This window comes from Simochromis diagramma, unplaced genomic scaffold, assembly GCF_900408965.1.
Source record: "Simochromis diagramma unplaced genomic scaffold, fSimDia1.1 OVJJ01000685.1, whole genome shotgun sequence".
Lineage (NCBI taxonomy): Eukaryota > Metazoa > Chordata > Actinopteri > Cichliformes > Cichlidae > Simochromis > Simochromis diagramma.
Window position 1 is genome coordinate 5,659,580 of NW_024387477.1, and position 23,698 is coordinate 5,683,277.

The 23,698-nt window shown below is 44.8% G+C and overlaps 1 protein-coding gene across 6 annotated transcripts in view; it reads left to right on the plus strand.

Moving 5' to 3' along the window:
- The window catches only part of ebf1a (EBF transcription factor 1a), a 55,545-nt gene extending 32,142 nt beyond the window's left edge, over positions 1-23,403 (plus strand). The window contains exons 9-17 of one of the 6 annotated variants that reach the window (XM_040015641.1): positions 1,826-1,956; positions 3,922-4,048; positions 11,143-11,231; positions 14,576-14,641; positions 15,218-15,380; positions 16,925-17,104; positions 18,678-18,875; positions 19,118-19,186; positions 20,369-23,403. In XM_040015641.1, the coding sequence (XP_039871575.1) occupies positions 1,826-1,956; positions 3,922-4,048; positions 11,143-11,231; positions 14,576-14,641; positions 15,218-15,380; positions 16,925-17,104; positions 18,678-18,875; positions 19,118-19,185 (1,022 nt within the window). In that variant the 3' untranslated portion in view covers position 19,186; positions 20,369-23,403. The remainder of the gene's footprint in view (positions 1-1,825; positions 1,957-3,921; positions 4,049-11,142; positions 11,232-14,575; positions 14,642-15,217; positions 15,381-16,924; positions 17,105-18,677; positions 18,876-19,117; positions 19,187-20,368) is intronic. The other 5 variants (XM_040015640.1, XM_040015645.1, XM_040015642.1 and 2 more) reach the window with 5 other exon arrangements.
- The last annotated feature ends 295 nt before the right edge of the window (positions 23,404-23,698 follow it).

Here is a 23,698-nt window from a genome sequence, read left to right on the forward strand (position 1 = left end):
AAACCTTTAATACTTCATAATGACATGTGCACATGATTTAGGAGCCTGCACTGATTCCCAAGTCCCTAATCCAGTTATTTTCTCATTTCGATTTCCCAGACATTGAATAAGAGAAACATATTTTTTTTTCTTTGAGGAAAGTCAACCTCAGGGATGATAATGACAAAAAAATAAGCGGGGATTTACATGATGGCCTATAGTAGATTGCATTAAGATTGAATGTTATGGTTAAGTCTTTCTAATGACTATTCTCCAGAGGCAAGGTGGACCACTTGTCCCTGCGACTGGTCTCACAGATGATTAGAAAAGTTCACAAAGATGAGACATATTGGAGACGTCAGCGAGGCTTGGATCTTGCACATAAAGAAGAGTCCACACAGGACACCAACAGATGTTTCTCGTGTCATAGAGATTTGTTTGGGAATTTCTTCCCCTCTGATTTTCAGTTTTCCCGGCGATGGGAGTTAAAAAGGAGGAACAAGAGGAATAAAAGGAACAGAACAGGTTACAGGGAGAAATGTAAATGTGATGAAAGAATGGGGGGAAAGTGCCCAACAGTGTAAAGAATAGAGAAATAATTTTTTTCATTAAAAAGAGGACAGTAGTTTCCCATTCCCCCCCCCCCCTTTCTGGTGTGGGTTCAGTTTGTGTGCAGGATGCGCAACTTTGGGGCCCATTTCAGGCGGTAATAGATGAGCAGTGCATAGAGTTGAACAGATGGCACCGAGGAACACCCCAAAGTATAATCCTATCACATGGATTCACGTTCCACCATCTGGTTAATCCACACACACACAGATACACACATAAACACACACATGCACATCGAGCGCACATAATATCAGCGGCTGTGAAAAGGAGGCATCTTAGGCCATGATTACGGCCACAGATTGCTGCTTGGTGAACGCTGATCTCTGCAGGCGTATCGGGGGGCTAAATATCATTCCAGCTTGTTGGGGAGGATCAACAGAACAGGGAGTCAGGCAAAGAGCAAAGGCTAGGCTGCAGGGAAAAAAGTCAGCCTAGTCTAAAGTGGATTATGCCGCTTTACAGAATTACAGCATGTCTGACAAGCTGCATATCTGTTAAGGAGAGGAGATTTAGCTTGTATAAACATGTATTTTCCCAATGCTGTTCTTTTCTTCAATCACATCCAGCAATCATAACACCAAGAGATAAGGTCAAAAAGCACACTGAATGGCAGTTATTGAAAATGCTGTTTATTGTTGTGGTCCCACGTACTTTGTCCCATAAGATGCGAAGAATATGCTTAGAAGGAAAACACTGGGAGCTTAGAAAAACCCATTACAAATGTACCGGGCAGAAGCTGGAAGGAGTCCATGTGGTCGTGCTCTGAGACACAGGCTACTACACAGATATATGAAACAGGCAGCTGAGCAAGAGCTAAGTGTTTGGCTAATGAAGGCAGTGTATTCAGAGGGCAGAGCTACTGTTGGCTCTGCTGTGTTCCCCGGTCGCATGGCCTTTGATCAGACACTGAGCACACCTGACATTTACACGCCCGCACGCTTTGCCACGTGTCATAAAACAAGTGCACCGCCGCTGCCCTCACACGCGGGGCAGGGGTGATGTTTAATAACGGGGCGAATATAATCACTCTGATTAGTATTCCTCACTCGCCCCTCGACCCCTGGGAGAGAGGCGATAGGTGATATATGTGTATGTGTGTGTGCACGTGTGTTAAAGAGAGGGAGAGATGGAAAGTAGAGAGGACTATGCATGCTGCCAATAGCAAAAGACCTTCTAGGCTTTCATTAGGATAGCAGCTAATCTGTTATATATATTTTTTTTCTTTTTTTTCCAGCAACCCCCAGCATCAAAGCCATCAGCCCTAGTGAAGGCTGGACCACAGGGGGCGCAACAGTCATCATCATCGGGGACAATTTCTTTGACGGCCTACAGGTCATCTTTGGGACAATGCTGGTCTGGAGTGAGGTTAGTCACAATTTAGTCATATTTGTGTTTTTTTTGTTTGTTTTATTTTTATTGGCTTGGTACACTTCTTATATCGCCAGTGTGGGCAAACAGTCTTTTAAATGCTTCATTTGGGAACCATTATTTTTACATTAGATTAAATACATAATTGTGATTTAAAAGTGCTCAAAAGTTTTGCAAAAAAACTTGTAACACTGTAGCATCACACTTTTGATAATGTTGTAATTATTTTATGGACAAATAATATAATCAGATAAACCCTTGTTACCCACACTGCATGAAATCAATATTACTAAACAGAGAGCAACCATCTGCAAATAGCCTTATTTAAATTCCACCAAAACTACATCAAATGTTGAAAATGAGGCATGTTAAGTTGTTTCCAGCATATGGAAAAGCTGGGCAAATACATAAATAAAAATCACCTGGAGGAAAACATGGATCAGTGTGTGACGCTGTTGTCGGATAAAAACCAGAACCCTTAAAAAACCATTTTCTTTTATTTGAACAGAACAAAGCATATGTCGTTGTTGAGTCATGTTCAGCAGTGCTGATCATCTGAAGTCCCGCATCAAGCGAGAACAGGACAACATTTGGCTTTCACAACTACTCGGTTCCCAAACACTTGCATCGTGTTGTTAAAAGAAAAGGTGATGCAACACATTGGTAAACATGTCCCTGTCCCAACTTTTCTAAAACGTGTTGCTGGTGTTAAAAAAATCTGAAATTTGAGATTTTTTTTCAACAAAGCGAAGTAAATCCTTTTAGTTCCAACAAATCATATCACATGTTTATGCAATTCCTACATTATTATAGGGTTTAAATGAATGGGAAAGCACAGCATTCTGTTTTTGTTTGCATTTCACACAAAGTACCATGCTTTTTAATTGAAATAGCAGTCATGATTAATAAATGATACTATAAGAAATAACTGTTTGCAGGGCTATAAATGCATATTAGAAATACTTAACAATCTCAATAGAAGCCTATTGTTGCATTTCTCTCTGTCAGCTCTCACTTCTGTCATATTGCTATTCACCTCTCTTCCTGTCTTTTAATACGGTGCTATCTTCCGTCTTGAAATATATTCACATCGTACAGTATGAATCCCTTTGTAAGGAGCATCTGCTACATGACTAAAATGTAAATGGAGTCTATGTGTGAAATTGAAGGTCAGTGAGCAGCGCAGCTAAACAGCTTTCTCTTTAGTAAAGGAATAATTCTATAAAAAGCTCCTATATTATCTCGCTGAGAGGTGAATGGGGCCAAACAATGCTAGAATGAAAGCCTAGCTAAGTGAGCAATGAAAAGGACAGCTAGAACAACACACACACAGATGCACACATACATGCGCACATACACAAAGCGCTGGCAGCAGCAGTGATAGCTTTTGAGCACTGCTAGTTTTGAGTGCTCGTTCACTACAGCGTGCAGGAAACAAGCACTCAGCGAGGTCTCATCTGTGTTTTGTCTTGTTACCGTTTTCCTTCAAAGACCCTTCAGCGTGAACACACGTGCGTGGCGAGCGGGCTCATCAGCTGCACTAAGTGAGCCTGTTTAAGACACAATTGTGCTTTAATGTGACTAACGGCAGCTTCAGCTGACAGACACGGAGACAGGGGCAGGCGCATTATACATTAACTCGCATTGTTCAATAGGCGTACGCAGAGGAAAAGTGTGTTTTATTCATAAACAGATAACTGCTTTTGAACCCCTCTTACAGAGTCCATGTCAGCACTGATAACCATCCCAAGCCTCACAGTGACATTGCCTTAGGCTACGAGGCCACCTGAGGGCTCGTAGCCAAGTGCATCATTTTCAGGCCGATTATACAAAGAAAAAAAGTCAAAGCTGCAGAGGAAAGGTCCGAGATGAGCCGAGAATACCCCCACCCCCACCGGTGCACATGTTTAGATATGAAGTATCATCACATTAATCTGCCTGGCCTTTCTACTTTTCCTGTAGCTCATCACCCCCCATGCCATCCGCGTCCAGACTCCACCCAGACACATCCCCGGGGTGGTGGAAGTCACACTCTCCTACAAATCCAAACAGTTCTGCAAAGGCACACCTGGACGCTTCATCTACACAGGTACCTTTACACTAACATTTACCAATCTGCTGGCTTTTCTCCCAGTTTCTCTCAATTCTACATACAACTCATGTAGAATAAATTTACAGCTATAATCACATCAAAATCTTCACACGCTGACTTTTAAAATCTCACTTTATTGTTATATACATATATATATATATATATATATATATATATATATATATATATATATATATATATATATATGTATGTATTCCTAAAGTTTTGGCTTTCAGTTTATAAGCTGTCATTTCTCTGGACGGTTTCTGGTGAAAAATGTGCATGCTAAGCAACTTAAAATTCAATAACAGAACTCAATAATTCAGTGGAAAAAGCCTGCTGATCAGAGGAGGAAAAGCATTTGCCCTCTTTTATGAAGCAGGTGAAGGTCAGGAGGAGGATTAACCTTTTGATTGGTGGGATTATTGAGAATTGACCCTGTCGAAGACGCGATTCAGAAAGGAAGAGGTCCGTGTGGAGTGTGTGATATTTATTTATTTATTTACTTTATTTTTTTGATGGTCAGCACAGGGGCATGAATAGCTCGAGTGTTACATCAGAGCACGCTGGTGCAGAGTGAAAAAGGCGCCGCGAGAAGAGCGGCACAGAGAGAGTGAATGTGAAGCTGTGATTAACCAATGCAAGGCCACAGGTCCTCTGGGACACTGTGAATCACATAAATCTGTCTGTAATCTCAACCACTGATAGACTTAGGCCGTAAGCCCCGGCTGGAATTACCAACATTTGACAAAATCACAATTGAGAGAAAGCGCGCGTGCGTCACATTGCTAGCGTTTCCTGCATCTTGTGTGTTCCTATGCGTCACAGCTATGACTGTGTTTTGTGTTCTTGTGGGGAAGACTGCAATAGGATGCCTGTGTTTGTTTGCACGTAAGTGTGAACATAGTCCAAGCGCACACATGCACGCTGACAAGTAACTGCATTACTAAGACACAGGGCAGATGGGTGGGCAGCCTTTGCCATGCCAGAGCTGTCCAACAGCCCACACTCTGCCAAACCCATAGAGCTATGTGTGTGTGTGTGTTTGTATAAGTGTGTGTAGGTGTGCATATGTGTATACGCAGCCTTTTAATGTGCCAGACATGTGGCAACCGCATGCATAAACGCCCTATCGCTTCCTAGTCCTCCAATCTTTCACCTTGTCACATTCACTTATTCAAAACTCGGCTTCTTTGAACAAATTCATTCTTTCCCCGCTTTCTGTCCCTCCACGCTCGGCTTCCGTGGAGGCGCATAGAAGAATCTCAACAGGTGAGAGGTAGCAAGAGGTCATCCGCTGGGTGCCGAGCGCATGGGCCACGGTGCCGCGTGCCAAGAGCTGGCGGTGACAGAGTCAAGTGTGTCGAGGCACAGACCCCAGTTCTACTTTTCACACACTTCATTCCAGCCACCCCCGTGGGCAATTGTACGTCTCAAATATAGGTTTTTGTCATTTTACTTTCTCCCAGTGAGGAGGAAACCTGCTCACATTTAGCGGCGGGAAAAAAGAAAAAAAAAAGAAGGGGAGGATGAGCAGGGCATTTGGAGCAGAAAAGCAATCGATGTGAGTGGAGAGAGAGAGAGGTGGATGAGAAAGAGGAGAGAGGAGAAAGATGGGAGCGAGGGATGGAGGATTACCATGGGCCATGTTGCCCTCCTGGGTCTGTTTGGCACCAGTTTGAGCCCAGTTGCCAGTGGGTACTAATCATGGAGGATTGGCAGCGCTGCGTGGCAGCTGGCAGCCGGCACATACACACACATCAACACATCCCCACACTCACAGACATGCATATACTCCTATATTACATGTGCATGCGCGATCACACACACATGCACGCTCTGAATTACATTGGGGACAGCTGGCATTGCTAATCAACTTCTGCTGAGGAGAGGAAAGCGAGCAGCTCACAGACCTAATTAAGTCAACACATACCCAATACTGCTGCTACTGCTGCTTTGCAAACATACCCGACACACACACACAAACCTACCCACATAGCCCTACCTATAGGTTTATCCCCTCCGCCCTTCTCTGCATCATTATTGATACTCTAGAACCAGCCGCCACCAAAATGAAAAAAAAAAGAAGAGACGAGAACTTTTGGTGCAGAGAAAATTCGAAGAGAAGCTATTACAGTAATGTGTCCTCTGCCGTCTCTGAGGACTCCTGTGCCATTAGACTTCAGAAAGCTCCAATTAGACTCATCAAAGGCAATTAAGCTATCCACTGATAAGAATAGAAGAATGTTTTTTTTAATTCCCTGCTCTTCCTCTGTCTTTTTATCCCCTTATCCCCCTTCTGTTCCTCTCTCTGCCCTCTGCCTTACCCACCTTTGGGGCTGAGAGCTTTCCCTAATCTCCCTTACTTTCCTCTGCTCTCTCTCCCTCTCTCTCATTATCAGGTCAACCCCCCCCCCCCCCCCCCCCCCCCCCCTGCACAAATGCGTCTCCATGTTTGGTTGTGTATCACCTTTTACTAGATTGCTGTCTTTGTAACATTCATCAAGGAAGCGCTCTCTTTTCTTTTCGCCATGCAACATAAAATGATAATACCCAACCAGTGCGGCCTATGTGTTTGTACCTGTACTCATGTGTGTGTGTTTGTGTGACACAAGGATGCTGGCCATAGATTGGGGGAGTTGATGAATCACCCTTGTCGTTCAAAAGGCAATCCCTCCCTCCTCAGTATGCAGCCTTGTCTGCTTAGTGCTTCCACTATAGCTTCTGCTGATATTAAAAGGCTCTGCTGGCTCACATTAAGGCTGGCACCGCGCACGGTGACACGCATCCGCGCACGCACAAACATTAGGGGTAGTTTTTCAGCGCTCAGTGCAGATTAGGTGTGTAGGAAACATCACTCAGTTGTGGCAAAGAGGCACGGGAGCAGTGAGAAGGGGGAGAAAAGACAAAAGTCAAGAGCAGAATTTAAACCAGCTGCTGCTGACATCTCTCTCCGTCTCTGCACGCCTGCCTGTGTGTTCCAAATTAGTTTTAGGACTGTCAGTTGTCTCTCATTTTATACAGTGCAGACACTGTATTGTAAAAGTGTGACACAGGTAAGTGCTGCAAACAAGAGTCTGCAGTTTAAAGTTAGTGCTAGCTCTAATTAAACTGTCCCGCACTGTGGTGAAATCTGCTGGTGATGCACACTGAGAAGCACTGCTTTAATTACAAATCACCAGAGTGCTTTAAATTCCTAAGTATATGTGATCCTGGTTGTGTTGATATCATAATTTTGGAGACGCGTGCATGATAATCAGCGGGAAAATCTCCCGCACATGTTGCTGCATAAACAAACTTAACATTAACATAGACAGACGTAGTCTACATTCATATACACACGTGGATCTCCGCACGCATGAGCACGTTCGCACATCACACAGATGCACGAATGTGGCACGAAGTCATCTGGCAATAAAAGTGGGGTGCAGCCACGAGCTGGTCAATTACTTGTCTTGCTCCTGTTTGTGAATGCTGTCTTTTATTGAGCCTGGGCGGGATGCCTGCTGTTGATTAAAACGGCTGGTCTACAGCTGGAGACAAGGCCAGCTGAGATAGCTGCATACATTCCCGTTTACGGCACGCAGTCTTAACTGCGAGGAAATTCACACCTCTATTTGAGATTGAGATTAATTTTCTGCACCATGTGGCTTGTCTTGCCTCTTTAGCATGCTCCGTTCTTATTACGGGAGCATCTGCTCCATGATGATGATGTAAATGAATTTCGAATGTAGATTATTTTGTTCCCCGCCGAAATGAGCGGCGCTCACCGGAGGAAATGATTTCTCGTGTTTTCTTATATCTTAATTCAAGCGCACACTTTTCATCTGGATTTTTCAGAATTTGCATTCTCCCAGCGAGAAGCCATGCTGTCAGGTATTGTTAACTGTCGACATGCACTTTTTTTTTTTTTTACAACAGATAATTAGAGCTTAGGTTGTAGTAGTATCCACACCTCCATTGATTTGTAGAATCTCTCTGCACACACACACACACGCACACACACACACACACAAACACAAACACACATTCTTTCCCTCCTTCCAGCCCTCTCTCTCAGGCTCAGCCTCTCCTCTCCTTTAGGAGCAAAAAGCTCTACTCATCTGTTTTCTGTGTATGAATTTCCAGCCATGCATTAGTCTCCCTGACATGTTCAAGCGATGCTTTATTTAGCTTGTCGGATTCTGCAAATAAACGCAATCTCAGGGTTTATGGAAAAATGGATAAAAATTAGATTGTAAGGTATTGATCTGGATTGTGAGTAGTTGGTGGGGGTGCTGTGCGTGTATGTGTGAGAGAGGTGGTGTTGGAGGTGGGGGGACGGGGAGCTCTCATGTGTGTGTGTGTGTGTGTGTGTGTGTGTGTGTGTGTGTGTGTGTGAAGAGGGTGGGGCGTGGTGGGGGTGAGCAGAAATGAAGCCGTAATTCAGGGCTATTGAACCCCCTGCCACTGGCGGCATCGATCGCCAGGCAGCGGTTATGAGATCACACCTGAGCACTGGAGACTGCAGAGGGGAGGGAAGGACGGGGGGGAGCTGTGCGGGCAGGGGTGGGGGGAGACGAGGGAAGGGGGAGACGAAGGAGTAAGGAGCGAGGAGGAGAGAGAGAGAAACAGAAGGTTGTGATATGATCAGCTCCTTACCCGCTGTCTGAGGGCCTGTTAAGGTGTTAACATCAAGCCTCAGAGCCAATTACCTAACCCTGCAAGTACACTACCCACTCACCTCCTCACACTCACAGTGTTGTGACACAGAAGGAGAAGAAGACAGGGCAACTGGACGCTGGCTGTTGTTCTCCCCTCCTCCTGCTCTGTGTTTCCAGGACAACTCCACTCTTCTGACCTCTCAATTATCCCTGATCCCCCCCCCCCCCCCTCCCTACTCGACCTTCTACTCTTTGCACCCCAAACATCCATCCGAACCCCCCCCCCCCCCAACCACCCACCCACCCCTTCGTACACACTCCCCCTGCGGCTCTGTGGGTTATTATAGTGAAATATGAAGCGATGTGGATTCTAGGCTTCATGAAATTTCCATGAGCATTGATCTGATCTGATGTGGGTGATTGCTAGGTGAATCCCTCCAGTCCAGAGCTGTTGCTCATCTATTCATTTATTTATGGCAGTTATGTTTTACTGGCTTTGATTTGCTCTTCTGGAGAGCGACAGCTAAGGATTATAAATATACCTGAACAGGAGAGTGTGCTTGGAATCCTGGAGGGCAGCAGCACACCACTCCTCTTTCCAACTTGGAAAGTTGTTTTTTCTTTTTTTTTCTTCTTCTAGCATTAATTCTTGGTGTAAAATGTGAGATATTGAGCATGGATATAAGGGCATAAAAAAATAAGACAATCCCCAAAGAGGCACAGGCAGATAGTTAGTGATGTGCGTTGTCCCCCACATACTCGTCTTCTGGTTTATGGTCCTTGAAAACGAGCAGAGACAATATCACTTCCTCTCTCAATTACCAAAATTGTCTCTTTATTTGTAATAGGGGTATCTATGTATGTCTTGGGTTTTTATGCTATTGTTCACTCGAGGCTCATTTGGCACATTGTGGGGAACTGATAAAAAATTCATCATAAAAACAAAAGCCTCTGAGACGAAAGAGAGGATGTTGTCGGAACAATCCCTTCCTCAGACTGAAGGCCTAATCCAGGGCAAATCCTCCTTAAAGCTTTAGAGAGATCAGAGAATAGGGAAGTAATGTCAAATATTTGTCCTCGGAAATAATTCATACTTTATTTGTTGCATGTGATCGCCTCATTGTTTTGGCTTATTTTATCAGCAAACCAGCTGGCCCTGTAATGTGTGTCATTCTCTGTAAGCTGAGCCAGCCTCTGGCATCTCTACTTCGACTTTTCCATCTCTTTGCTGTCTTTGCTTCTAGCTATTCACCTTTCCTTTCATTCACTCTTATGGATCGCTGGAACACTCCACTGGGAGAGCTGTCCAAATACATTTGTGTTGCCAAAACAGAGCATCACCCATTCTCGCTCCCGCACTCTGTTTTTTTCGGTCCGTGTGTTTGAGCGGGCGGGCTCAGGAGGAGCCGTGGTGAAGTCACTGGAGGTCCAGCAGGACAGCTTGTACTCATAGCCTCTAGGGGCCTTTTTTCTGGGGGCCGCCTAGTCAGCCTGGCTGCTCAGATGTGAGGCGAGCAGGGCATCAGCCCCCAGGAAACGTCCAAGCTGCGACCCACAGGGGAAACAGACGGACGGCACAGACGCATACAGGCGATTCTCACGTGTAATGGCGCCTTTTCTTTTTCTTCCATACAAGTGCACATTTACTGTTTCAAACTCTGTCCGGAAGCAGCGTCTTAAAGGCTGTAGCGCAGGAAAGTTGTCAAGACTGTGCCCTGACCCCCCGAGGCAGCCCGCAAAGACAGGAGAGGGAGAGACAGTACATTAGGAATGAATTATGTGGAGAGAGCACTTATCCAACAATCCTCCTCTGAAGTGTTTGTACTATAAGCCTCAGATCTTCATTGTATTTATTCTAATGTTTAAATATTCATGGTAAACCTTCTCATATTCAATTACCGAAGCACGACCACAGCATGCAGAGAGTGCTTTCTCCCTGCTGCCTGGATGATCTGACTGTGTGTGTGTGTGTGTGTGTGTGTGTGTGTGTGTGTGTGTGTGTGTGTGTGTGTGTGTGTGTGTGCGCGCGCGCATGTGTGTGTTTAGCTTGTTCCCTGGAGCGATCAAGCCTTTGTTATATTGGAACCAAGCTCTGTAATTGCTTATATTAGTCGCTGATCAACGCAAGACCACAGGACACACACACACATTCACTTTCCCTGATTCCTGACAGTCTTTTTATTAACCACCAAAGCGGGCGACAGAGAGAGATTCATTACATCACAGGCAAACAAAGACACACACCAGACCTAATAGAGAAAACCCACATTTTTCAGCGTGGTTAGTTTAATGTTGAAATATTCATGGATTCAGTTATGTCTGCTGTCACTTGCTTCTCCCGCCGTACCTTCTCTGGTGCTTTTGAACATTAGGTGTGTTCATCATTAAGGATCAAGCTGTAAATGTTTTTTTTCTCTCTCTGCCTGCTTCCCTCCACTTCCTGCTCAGCGCTGAACGAGCCAACCATAGACTACGGCTTCCAGAGGTTACAGAAGGTCATTCCCAGACACCCTGGAGATCAAGAGAGATTACCTAAGGTACAGTGCCTCTGCTCCTCTCATGTGTCTGCTCACACTAGTTGCCAAGCACAATAAATTCACAAGAATCTGTCTTGGTAACACTGGTACAAAGATGTATTGAAAACCTCTTGAGTTTCATAGTACGTAGGATATACATGGCACAAGGACAGCATGACCTCTTAGACAGAGGAACAAACCATGCGCTATAGACAGTAGGCCATACATGACACTATGCACTATGCACATAAACATTTAACCACATGTTCATGGTCATTTTCTGTTCAAACAAACACTTTATTTGTGCAATGAATGCACAAGCGACTCTATTCATCCTTCCACTGAGTATAAGGTCATTTGGACTGGCAAAGTGGGAAGAGGAAAGGGGATAGATGGAGAGAGGAAAAGAGAGGGAGAGAGAGAGAGAGAGGAAAGGAGGTTGAGGGGAGAGAGAGAGGAAGAGAGAGGCAGAAGCAGGTTAGGTGATCCATCATAGCTGTCCAGTCTTACCTCCTGCTGGGTCAGTGGATCGAAGTCAACCCCGGGTGGACTTTATTACTTCCAACACACACACTTATCCACAATGCTGCACACACACACACACAGAAATGCACACAGACTTCTCTATGCCTTCATGTGCACGCACACACACACTGAGTGGAGGGAAGTCACCACCAGGCAGAGATGGAGAGCACAGGTAGATGCAGAAGGAAGATAGAGAAATCACTTGTCCTCACTGTGTGTCATGTCTGGTGGATACAAGACTTGTCCCGGTGAGTTCTGGTCTTTAGCCTATCAACCCCCCGTATCTCTCCAAATATCTTTGTATCCATCCATCTCTTTTCCTCTCCTCCTCTTTCTCCCTCGCTTGGCGGTGTCTCTTTCACTTCTAAATGAACAGCGGTAGCTGGCAGGCCTGGTTGTTCATTTCAGCTCTATTGATTTGTGCCTTTATTGAGGTAATAACAGTTTGTTGACCACGCTTCTCTCTCAACTGTTGGCCTCAATCATTAGAGAGGGGCAGGAGAGGGGCATATGCTGGCAACTTCTTGAGCTACAAATGTCCATTCAAAGCTACCTTGGCACAAGCCTCTGTGTGGCTGTTCTTTGGTGGGTCTTTAAACTAGATTCAACTGACTGGGACTATAATATATTCCAATATATTGGCACTTTGACGAACCCGCCCCACCCCCAATACACATACACACATACACCGTGCAGAGAATAGGCAGGATATATGCCAACCCCTGTTCTATCTCTGTATGTTGCGATAATGATCCAGTGATCCAGCTGAAAACAGCCCCATACTGTGCTGTAGAATAGTCAGGCAGTCAGACTGAGCGGGGACTGCTGGGTAGCCAGACTGCAGGGTGTTTAGCTAAGGCTGCGGTGTGGCTGGGGGTCTGGGGCTGGCTAATGAGTGACCGCCCTGCCAGACGAGGCCAGGCTCTGCTCTGGATCAGGTTCCCCTTCCTGTTGACGTCTCTGTGGGCCTGACTTTACGGGAAGAGACCCTGCGCCCAGGAAATGGTCTCCCCTTACAGCAGCAGGGCTAGGGAGGCAGCACGGCGCTAACCACATTTATCTGTTTATCAGAATGACTCTGGAGCGCTGCCTAATCGCGTTTAGCTACTGGACAGATCCCTTTGCTAACGAGAGACTGATAGGTACAGACAGGGCACAGAAGCATGAGAGAGTGATTAATGGGGGGGGGGGGGCAAGTGAAAGTAGTTCGGAGGCTCAGGTGAGGGGAGAGTGAATTATAAATGAGGAGATGCACGCACATAATAGACCTAAGGAGAACGAGCAGAATGGCTGGTGCAGAGAGGGGCAAAAAAAAAATTTAATAAAGAGACTGAGGTTGCACGTGTGCTCCCGGAACACCGTTACACTCCAACTGCAGATCTGTTCGTGTCCTAATGCCTTGCACTTCCTTCATTTCCCCTCCTCCCCCGCTTTCTTTTCCTCCTCCTCCTCTCCTTTTCCTTCATCCATCCATCTAACTATCTAGCAATCCCTGGGAGGCATGGGGCGTCGAGGAAAAGCAGAGAGAAGGAGGCGAGGAGCAGTGCATACATACTAAAGAACCACTTACCTTCCTAGGGCCTCTACATCTCTCAATCACCTCAAGCAGGCCTCCTTTCTGGTCTCCCCTCTTCCCAGCTCTCACCCTCCTCCTCCCCTCGCCTCCTTTTCTGCCTCCCCCAGATAGTGCTAGTAATGGGAGGTTAACACAGAGGCAGCGCTCCCATTATTGAGTGAATTTAGCACCTCGGACAGCGCTCTACAATCTTTATTGCTTTGCTGACCCTCTCGTCATGTCCTGGGCGTGCTCGACAGCCTCCACATGTGCATGGCTGCGTGTGCGGTTACACTCGTGTGTGTTTGCGTGTGTGTGCAATATGAGGTCTGATTGAAAGGCGGCGTGTCACGGAACAGAGAGCACACATGCTCCGGGGCTTGTTCACAGCGAGGGATACACTCAGGAGAGTATAACGCACAGCGTGAGTGTGCGCGAGTGGAAGAGAAAGAAACGAGGAGAAGGTTGGAGGGGAGGGGGCTGCAATTTTCTGGTTGTCGCGCCTCCAGCATATATCCTGGCCCCGGCACATTAACTTTTAAAAAGGGTTTTGTAGGACTGTAGGTGTCTACATCACACACACACACACACACACATACACATATATATATATAAAGACTGCCTGGAGTCACACACTCATACACTCAGGGAGGAAAAAAAGAATAGAGACAGAGAGAGGAGGGAAAGGGTGGTAAGCGGTGGAAAATGAGTGCGGAGAAGCTGCGTTAGGATAAATGTTTGATGTGGGAAATTCCACTCGGCGGTTTTCACCTGAGCAATGATGTTCTACATTTATCACACAAAGTGGATACAGGGCTATTCACTCGGATCATTACCAGGGTTAATACAGGGCAGGAGACGGGTGTGTCCCGGCTGACGAGGAGAGTTGTATAGCCGTCAACCTGATGATATGTTGTGTTAAATGAGATTGATGCGTGATCATGTGCGGCGGGTTCGTGATCCATCAGCGACAGAGGAGAGAGAGAGAGAGTGAGAAGATGTGGAAGATAGTTGACTGATAGAGAGATATAGGCTCATGTTTTATTCACAGATAACAGTATCTTCCCTCTGCTCTCCCAAACTGCCCAGCTAGTAACAAAGTGCTGGGATGGGCCCATTTCTCTTCCTCTCCCTTCCTCTGTCTACCCCTTTCCTCTCCCTCACGCTCTCTCTGTTCTGCATTCACAGCATAATGCAAGGAGTGAAATGTAATAAAAGTGACTGAACTCTTTGAGCCGCCACACTTGTGATCAATCCCCCTTCCTCTGTCTGCGCTTGATTGCAGGAGGTGATTTTAAAGAGAGCGGCAGATCTGGTGGAGGCCTTGTACGGGATGCCTCACAATAACCAGGTAAACTCTCTCTTACACACACACACACAGACAAAAACACAAACAGCAATATCTCTTATTAGACATTATTATTTGTTTGTGGTTCGGGCCAAGTGGCAGCATCAAAGGCGCTTATCTCTGCTGGCGATGTAGCACCCTGCCGTGTTCGCGCAAGATCTGGGACCCACAAACATGCACGCTAGACTATGTTAGAGCTTTTTATCAATGCAGAGGGTGGAGATGAGATTAGAGGGAATGCAGAAGGCAGTTGAAGAGGAGGAGTGGCATTAAGGCTCGAGTCTGAAGGAGGAAGAATGAAAACCCAAAACAGGGAGGAAGAGGCAGGCTAAAGATCTGATGTGTCTGTTTAATGAGCCTTTCCTCCATTTACTGAACCAATCCCACCACTCCCAGCGACAACTGATAAAAACCACTCAGCTCTGCTAGATTTACATGTGCAGTATCTTGAGTGGAGATCTAGCATTCTTATCAGGCTATAAAGCCAACATCAAGGGTATATTTTCCCTCTTCTCTTCTCTTTTCTTCTCTGTTACTGACCACCACTCTTTTTTTTTTTTGTTCCTTCCTCATCGTCAGGAGATGATTCTGAAACGAGCAGCGGATATCGCGGAGGCCCTCTATACAACAGTCCCAAGAGGGCACAACCAGCTAGCCAGTCTTGGCAGCAGCTCTGTTCATGCTGGCATGATGGCAGTAAACTCCTTCACCGGGTCAGAGGTGGCACAAACAGCCAATCAGGGTGAGCAAACACACCAGGAAACAATTCTGGCCTATTGTCATGGGAAAGGGCAAAAATGTTTATTTGCTGTTGTCCATTTAGGGATGACAGTGGGGGGGGGGCAACTGGCATTTTATTTTTCATGTGGGAAATTTAGAGATAGTGATTTAAGAGCATGGAGCAAATAAGAAAGTGTGAAAAAGGAGGACAGGAGGAGGAGAGGTGACAGTAAGAAATGGAGAAAACTTGAAAGAAAGATGGTGAGAGAGTGAAGAATGGAGAAAAAGAAAGCCGTGGATGGAGTACGATGGAGAAATATGAGTGGGTCCTAGGGGTGTGTATATTAGACTGGGGTCGGCCCCTGTCTGACAGAGAGAGATGTGGGCGCAGTCAGTGGTGATTCATCACATGTATCGGGGGAACCAGAGGAGAGTGGATGGACCAGCCTCTGGATGCATCTCAATAATTCCAATGAGCTTCCTCTGCCCTTCATTTTCATCCGGAAACATTTTTAACCTATCGTTTGTTTCACCCTCATATTAGATGAAAATGTAAACTTAATCAGGGAGGAGCAGAGTGATGAAGAAGTGAGACAATACTTGTGATGAGTAGCCTTTGTTACACTAGAGCAGGGGTGTCAAACATAAAGCCCGTGAGCCAGAATCACCTCAGCAAAATCCGTTTTGACATCCCCACACTAGAGAGTGGAAATTCCAGATGTTCAGTTCCAGCCATTTTTCCCCCACCTATGTTATCATGTTGTATATTGTATAGATATTGTGTAGGCTCACTTTGTGTCTTCAAAGCAGCTCTGACCCATGGGTGCCCTGTAGTGTCTGGTACTGGGATGTTGGCAGTTTGTGCTGTGGAGTGATGCATCCGTGTATGAGGGATGTTCCTGAATCCTGTAGAGTTTGAAGGCCGGGTGAACAGATTGGGCACCATTCATGTGCAGGCAGGGCACACCGTCGTGCAGGGCAATGTGCAGGTGGGCGTTACCACGTCACATGAATGGCAGTACCCGAAGCTTCACAGCAAAACACTGCAGTGAAACAATGATTTTCACTTTGCCCGTCAGCGGTTTTAGTGTTGTAGCTGATCAGTGTGTATTTATAGTCTTCCATTTTACATTGTTCTCCTTCTGTTCACTGCCCCTGTAAAGCATGAAAGGTCCTGTCAGAAATACTAGCTTCATTCTTTGTAAATTACAAGAGAGCCGCCAAGGCCTTTTACCGTTAATTGCCTTATCAATATATCTAATTCTGAAGAGGAGCCAGCAGGGTGATAGTCCTCTTGTTTCAGGCGTGGGGGGGGGGGCTGCAGCTAGATCCCTCTCATATCATTCTTCCTCCACTCTGTTCATTGCTTTTTTTCTCTCCCATATGCTGTCTAAGATTTTTCTAAGAAAAAGCAAAACATTTCTTCTGGCTTGTAATGCTATGTCCATTAGTATGAAAAAAGGAGCATTTAGCAGCAGCTGCATGTAGGCTTTCTTGTTTTGGTATGTCTGCCATCTGCTATACCTCTAACACTCTCTCCACCCCCCTTTCTTTCTCTGTCTTTAGGTTTCAGTAGGAGTACAAGCAGTGTGTCCCCTCATGGTTATGTCCCCAGCTCTACTCCCCAGCAGAGTAGCTACAGCTCTGTCTCCACTAGCATGAATGGCTACGCTAACTCTGGCATGGCAACCTTGGGCACCTCGCCCAACTTCCTCAATGGATCTGCAGGCAACTCGCCCTATGCTAGTGAGTAAATACAGTGCATACTAGAGCTGAAAGTTTGGGTGGGGATCAGCATTTTGTAAATGACAGAAGACATCTCTGAGAGGAACTGAGAAGCACGGCAGGAAACAAGAATCGACACGACAGGAGAAAGTATTTCAGTTCAGCTGGCTCATCTGTTTCTTTAAGAGCAGAGTCAAACACAAATCCCCGCTTTATTGGCCAGGGGAGGAGATCACCTAGCACGTCCCAACACCTCCTCGACACACACGCGCACACACACACACACACACATACCACCTCTGCTCACACACACTCACCCTCTACATTAAAGACTCTTGATTAAATCAATAAACTAATTGCTAGAGAAGCAATTCCATTTCAGCTCTTTGATTCCTGGGTGTTAACAAGTATTTTAACAGGCTCATCGGCCCCACACAGACACTTTCAATCAATGGCCCCTCGGCCTGCCTTTGTAGGTCCAATTTTCATTAATTGATTAGTTAGGCCCCTTCATAAATGGATTATGACTTTATTGCAAGGATTTGTCAGGAAGAGCCATAAAAGCTAAGTGTTGGATAATAACAACAATAAAGGCAGAGGCAGATATCACAGGGCAGGTGAAATACGGCTCAGCTGATTGTAAAATCACTGAAGGGGGAAATGCTCTTAGTGTATTAGCAGACAAAAGACAAACCCGGGAGAAGTGGATGGATGGGATGATGTCAGAGGACATGATTTGGATTGTGAAGAGTTGGGTCATTTGGCTGTGTGTGCCTCTCATGAGGGTGAATTACAGTGGCCACAGTAAATCCAGCTAACGGCTATCTTGTACAAAGCTTTTGATTTCATTTCAGAAGCACTGAGAAGCTCTTTTAGATATCAATATGTTCAAAAAGTTTCTCTATCTTGCATTTGAAATCTTCAATCCACCGTTCCAAATCCACATCTAGCCCTTAAATTACATGACATATGGTTAACAACTGTTTAGAGTGCTTTTAAGGTGGTGAATGATGCCTAATGTGCAGTTAAAATGCAAAGAGCCAGTGGGCAAGCATATTGCTTATGTATTCTAATTTTTTAAACCTTGTTGGTTAAAACCTCTAGCATAAATATCTGTGATAAAGTAGATGTGTGGGAGCTTTGTTTGTAAGTTGCCCTGAAAACAAATTACAGGTTACAGTACCTAAAGTTGCTGAGGAGATGTTTATCATCCCCTGAGCACAGGATGAGTCATCAAAACAGATTGATCAGAAGGGGGAAAAAAACGACCTCAGGCCATTTTCAGCATTTTCCAACTAAACACATTTTTGTGTAAGATATGGAAAATCTCTTTGCCAAATAATTGCTTAACAGCACAACAGGTAGCAAAACAAGTCTGAGCCAGTTGATCTGAGAACAACATGTCACCCCTCCTGCCATCATCCATTGACCAGTCCCCTTCTGTTCGTCCCATCTGCCTGTCCTCTGCCCTCGGCCCTCTCTCTAACCCCCTTTCTGCCATCGTCGTCCCTTCCTGTCCTTCTTCCCTGACATACACCTATGACGCCCCTTCCTAAAACACCCTCTCCTACCCGTCTCTCTCTCTTTCCCTCAGTCGTCCCGTCCAGCCCGACGATGGCGTCGTCGACCAGCCTGCCCTCCAACTGCAGCAGCTCCTCTGGCATCTTCTCCTTCTCTCCAGCTAACATGGTGTCTGCAGCCGTCAAGCAGAAGAGCGCATTTGCCCCCGTTGTCCGACCCCAGAATTCCCCTCCTCCCACGTGCACCAGCGCTAATGCTAACAGCCTGCAAGGTAAGCCGCTAAATAGCCTCACGCTAACTTGCTGATGAATTTGAAATTTGCAGTATGAGCACAGTAAAAAGTTTTAGTAAAAATATTTGCTAGGAATTGTTCACCCTCAAGCTTTAATCCTGCTTTTCCTCACCTCCTATGATAACGTCTCACTTTTACTCCTTCGATTTTCCTTTTTCTTCCTCCACTCCTTTTTTCCCCCCCTTTCTTGGCCCTCCCTCCACTCTCCTTCCTCACCGTAGATCAGTCTTTTGTGGACTCTAGCAAGTACTCATCAGCCAGCTCTCTGCAGGGCCTGGCCTTCTCCTGAAGTATGTTACTCCTCGCTTTCATTTTTCTCTTTCTCTGTTTTGGCTTTCCACTCCACGCTATCCCAGACCGCTCATTTGCACCATCCTGCCCTGCCCTTCCTTCTCGTTTCTGTTTTTATTTGTCACTCTTGACTTGTCAGATAGTCATCATGCTACCCCATATGTGTTATATTTCCTGTTTTCACTTCCTGCTTCCTGCCCGTCCTCTAGTTGGTGCGTCTGCGGGGGGAGGGTGTGAAGGGAGGTCGTTATGCCACCACGGGTCACTCTGTTCTCTCATTTCCATCGAATGCGGTACGGGGTCTGTTCGTCTGGGCAGGATGTTGTATGGTGCTGAGATCCTGAGAGAGAGAAATGATGGATGGGAATCTTTATCAGAGCCCCAAGCTAAGCACTTCCTCACTTCCTTCGTCGGCGTTGATGAGCTCTGACCACTGTGACCTAAGGGCCAATGGCCACTATGCTCTGATCACACTGACACGCGCACACACACATGCACACACCATTCTGTTAATCCCAACAAGTGGGAGACACTTAGGAAATAACCTGGGAATTAGTGGATTGAAGAGTGGGGGAAATCAATAAGGAGCCAATATGTTATATGAAAAATTTCTATCTGTGATGGTTTCTGTGTAAGAAAAAAAACAGGATAGAGGGAAGGAGTGGTGGGGGGAGGTGGCTTGTGGGGAGGTGGAGGTGCAAGAGTTGGTGCTATAGGGAGGTAAAGATGTGAGTATATCTCATGGATTTCATTTCCATGTTTGAGCTTAATTTTCATCACCTCTGTCATTCCACATCAGTTCATACTCTCCCCACCCTCTCGTTTGAGTCATTCTCCATAATGCACATAATAGGCTTGCACCATGTAGCTGTTAACAATTAACAGCGGCAGCTCTTGCATGAAGCTGTTCAGGAGGCCTGTGAGAAGCTGAACAATGTTGTCGATGCGCGGCCAAGTCAGCGGCAGCGGCAGAGGGAAATGTTTTGATTCCTGGGGCCTCGGAATGAAGAGATAATGAGGGAGAGTCGTCTTTGTTCGCCAGATGCTGGAGCACATTGCTGTTATGTGACTGTTGTGATGACAGATGAAACCCAGCAATCACATGACTGACCTTTCTCTCTCTTTCTTTACCCCTCAATCTCCCATTCACTCCTTCTACCTCCCCCTCTTTTCCCACAAAGCAGCGATTCCCGGGATGATCGTTCCACCCATGTAGAGGATCTGGGATAGCTGGAGATTTGGGAATGTTGAGAGGAAAAAAAAGACAGTAGCGGAGTCTGGTGAGTCTCTGTTATGCTGCAGAGCTAAAGTGAAGGAAGTCAAGATAAAGACGCAGGACTCTGTTAAACTCAGGCCTTTCCATTGGGATTTCATCTGAAGGCGATAGGAGAGAAAGAAAAAGGGGACAATATGAACCTTTTGTGATGTTATTTCCCTCTTGGTTGAAATAGTGTAGCTTCTCTGACACCATGTTGGATGGAGTGTATAGAGACTGATAGTTTGCCCACAGTGTGACACTGACCTCATGAAAAGAGCATTTATTTATCTTTGTGTTTATGCCTGTAAGGTTTGGGTTTGATTACTGGAGGCCCCCACGCCGCCTTGCAATCCATAACTCGCACAAACAACAGCGAAGTGTTGGTTTGGCCATGAAGTTTACAATAACTTCAGTCACAAACAAAGGAGCTTTCCTTACCGTTTCCGCCTCTCTAAAACCGCAGAGCGACACAGTGGCCAAATGGAGAAGGGAAAAAAAAGTTCAGCAACACAGAAAAAAAATAGAAAATCAGCCATTGATTTTGCTGCTAATTTTCCAATAAATCTTAAAAATTGTCTAGCAAAACTGCCCCAAGCTGTTCAAACATCACGCCTTGCTTTTATTTTATTTTCTTTTTTTTAAATCTCTCTCTCTCTCATTTTGGTTGGTTTGTTTGAATTTTAATAAAACTGTGAGGATAGAGCTGTTTGCAATATGCTTTTTCTGCTTGACATGTGAAGACAAGGTGACGATGAGAATTTAGCCAAAACTGACAAGGTTTTTAGTGAAGACTTGAAAAGCCAGAGGATGTGTGTGCGTCCAGCCAGCACTGTAACTGAAGGAGCCTAGCAAATATCAAATTAGAATAAATGCGTGATATATGTGATATATTTTTGTATATATAAAAAAAATGTTCATTTTGGGGTTTTTTTCACTTCTTTACTCTTTTTTTTTTTGCGATAGCTCTAGTTTGAAATGTAAACATTAAATGTCTTAAGGCAGCTTCTCAGTACAGAAGATAGATTTACTGCGTCTTGTCAATATCTCATTTGCTAAACATGAGAAACATGGGTTTGGATACAAAAAGGGGATCCCTGTAAAATACCCTATAAATAATGTATTTATCCCTTGTATTTGTACATTGACTCTCACCCTCGTTTAGTTGTGTTGTGTAAGTTTAATACAGTAAGTGAACACTTTTCGCAGTGTTTCGTTTCATTATTTGCTGTTGTCTCTCACTATTTAAATGTGACTTTTTTTTTATCTTTGTTCCTTTTTGTTTTTTGTATGTTGTTTTGCATCAGTATGCCATGCTTCTGTTTGTTGATTCAAAACATGCCATTGTCTATTTTTGTATTATTTGTAAGTTAATAAAAAAATCTTTTTTTTTTCCTTATGAAAATGTTTATTGTACGGCAAAAAAAGTAGCATCCTATTCAGAGTATTTCGTTGAAGTAGATTTTTTAAGAATATAAACACACATTAATATATACTGTAAATCTATATCTTTTTGTTTGAACTCTGAGGCTTTCAGATTGATACTGTTCTTGAACTGATAATATGCATGGGTTCTTCTCTTGAGTGACTCTTTCTTTTTGTGTGTGGAAAACCAAGAGAACAAACAAATTGCTCTGTTTTTCTTTCTTTGTGTTCCTCTTTTTTGCCTCCCTCCTCTTCCTCCTCCTCCTCTGTTCTTCCCTATGTTATTTATGCCTGCTTACATACTGTATCTATATACTCTTTCTTTTATTTCTGTCACTGTAATCTTTACCAGCAGTCTAGATGCCTTAACAATGCAAACCCATTCTTCATTCAATCATGTGTACAGTTTTTCTACCCTCACCACAATTGTCTGTTGCCACAGAGGAATTCATGAGAACTTGGGGACAAAGCACAAACCCACTCTGTTTGGTGGTAAAGCCAGACTAGAATACAAAGAGCCATAATTCAACAATCACACACACACACACACCCCGATGTACTATAATACTGCAGCAATGGCACGCTTTGAAGGACAAGTCGGAGCGGCCTTTCTCAGCTGTGCTTCCTGCACGTTCGGAGAAACACTTTTTGTAGCAATTATGTAGCTTTTTTTAAATGATTTTGGCAGCATGATAGTAACATTTCTCATCAACCACAGGATCACAACAGTACGACAACACATGGCTGTTTTTATTGTAGTACAGAGGGGCGCACAGTGAAGACAAGCGCTGCCACAGCACAATTTTAATCTCTACACAGAGTCGTAGGTCTGACTCCAGTATCCGACAGTCAACCCACCCCCCAGTCCTTCTCCGTCTGTATTGGCCTTTGGACAATACAGCTTCATTTCAAGCTAAACAAGACTAAAAAGAACATGTGATGAACCACAAAAGGGAGCTCCTTGGCCCATCAGACATTTCTGTAGTCTTTTTTTTTTCTTTTTTTCGTGTCTGCCGTGTGTCTTCAAGCTGTTGCTGGACAGAGAATAGGGCTTTTTCTCTCTCTGCTTTTTCTTTTCTAGAGCCTGGTTTTGTTAAGGGGGTAGAAAGGACCGTTTTAACAGAGGCGCCTGCTGACAGACGAGTGTTTTTCAGGCACTTGTGTGCCTGTGCCGGTCTGGGCCAGGGCGGGAGGGGCCGCAGCATATCTGTTTCAAATGAACTACAGAGGTCTGTTGTCATACAATGGCATCTTTGTAAGCAAAAGTTCCATCCCAAATATGAGTATCAGTAATGGGTGACAAAGTTTTTGTATTTAGGTAACAAACAACAAAAAAAGAAGAAGATGCAAACCAAATAGCTGGTGTCTATTTTTTCCTCTGTTTGTCTTTGACTGCAAATACACTGAACAGCTCTATGATATAAGGGAAGAAAAAAAATCTACTGTATAGATTGTTATTGTTTTTGATGAAAATTGAGCTGTAAGATAACTTTTGGAATCTCACAATGTTGAATTAAAGTTACCTCTTGTCTGTGACTTTGTCAGGTGTCCTTTTATTTCAAAATATGCCTCATTCCTGATTTATTTTATGTTACCGGTTTTCTCTGGGTTTTTTTTTTTTTCACTGAAAATGCCTTCTCCAATTAGCTGACAGGCAGCTGACTAAGAATAGAGGAGGAACGGCTACGGCTTATTCCACAGGTCAGAAACAGGCCTGCATCCTTTCCCCTGCTCGGCTCCTTTCTCTAATGAATCTAATTCATTAATGCATTACTGATGGCATGGTGAACATGGTTAGCCTGACAAGTTTCCTCCTAAACATATTAGTTAA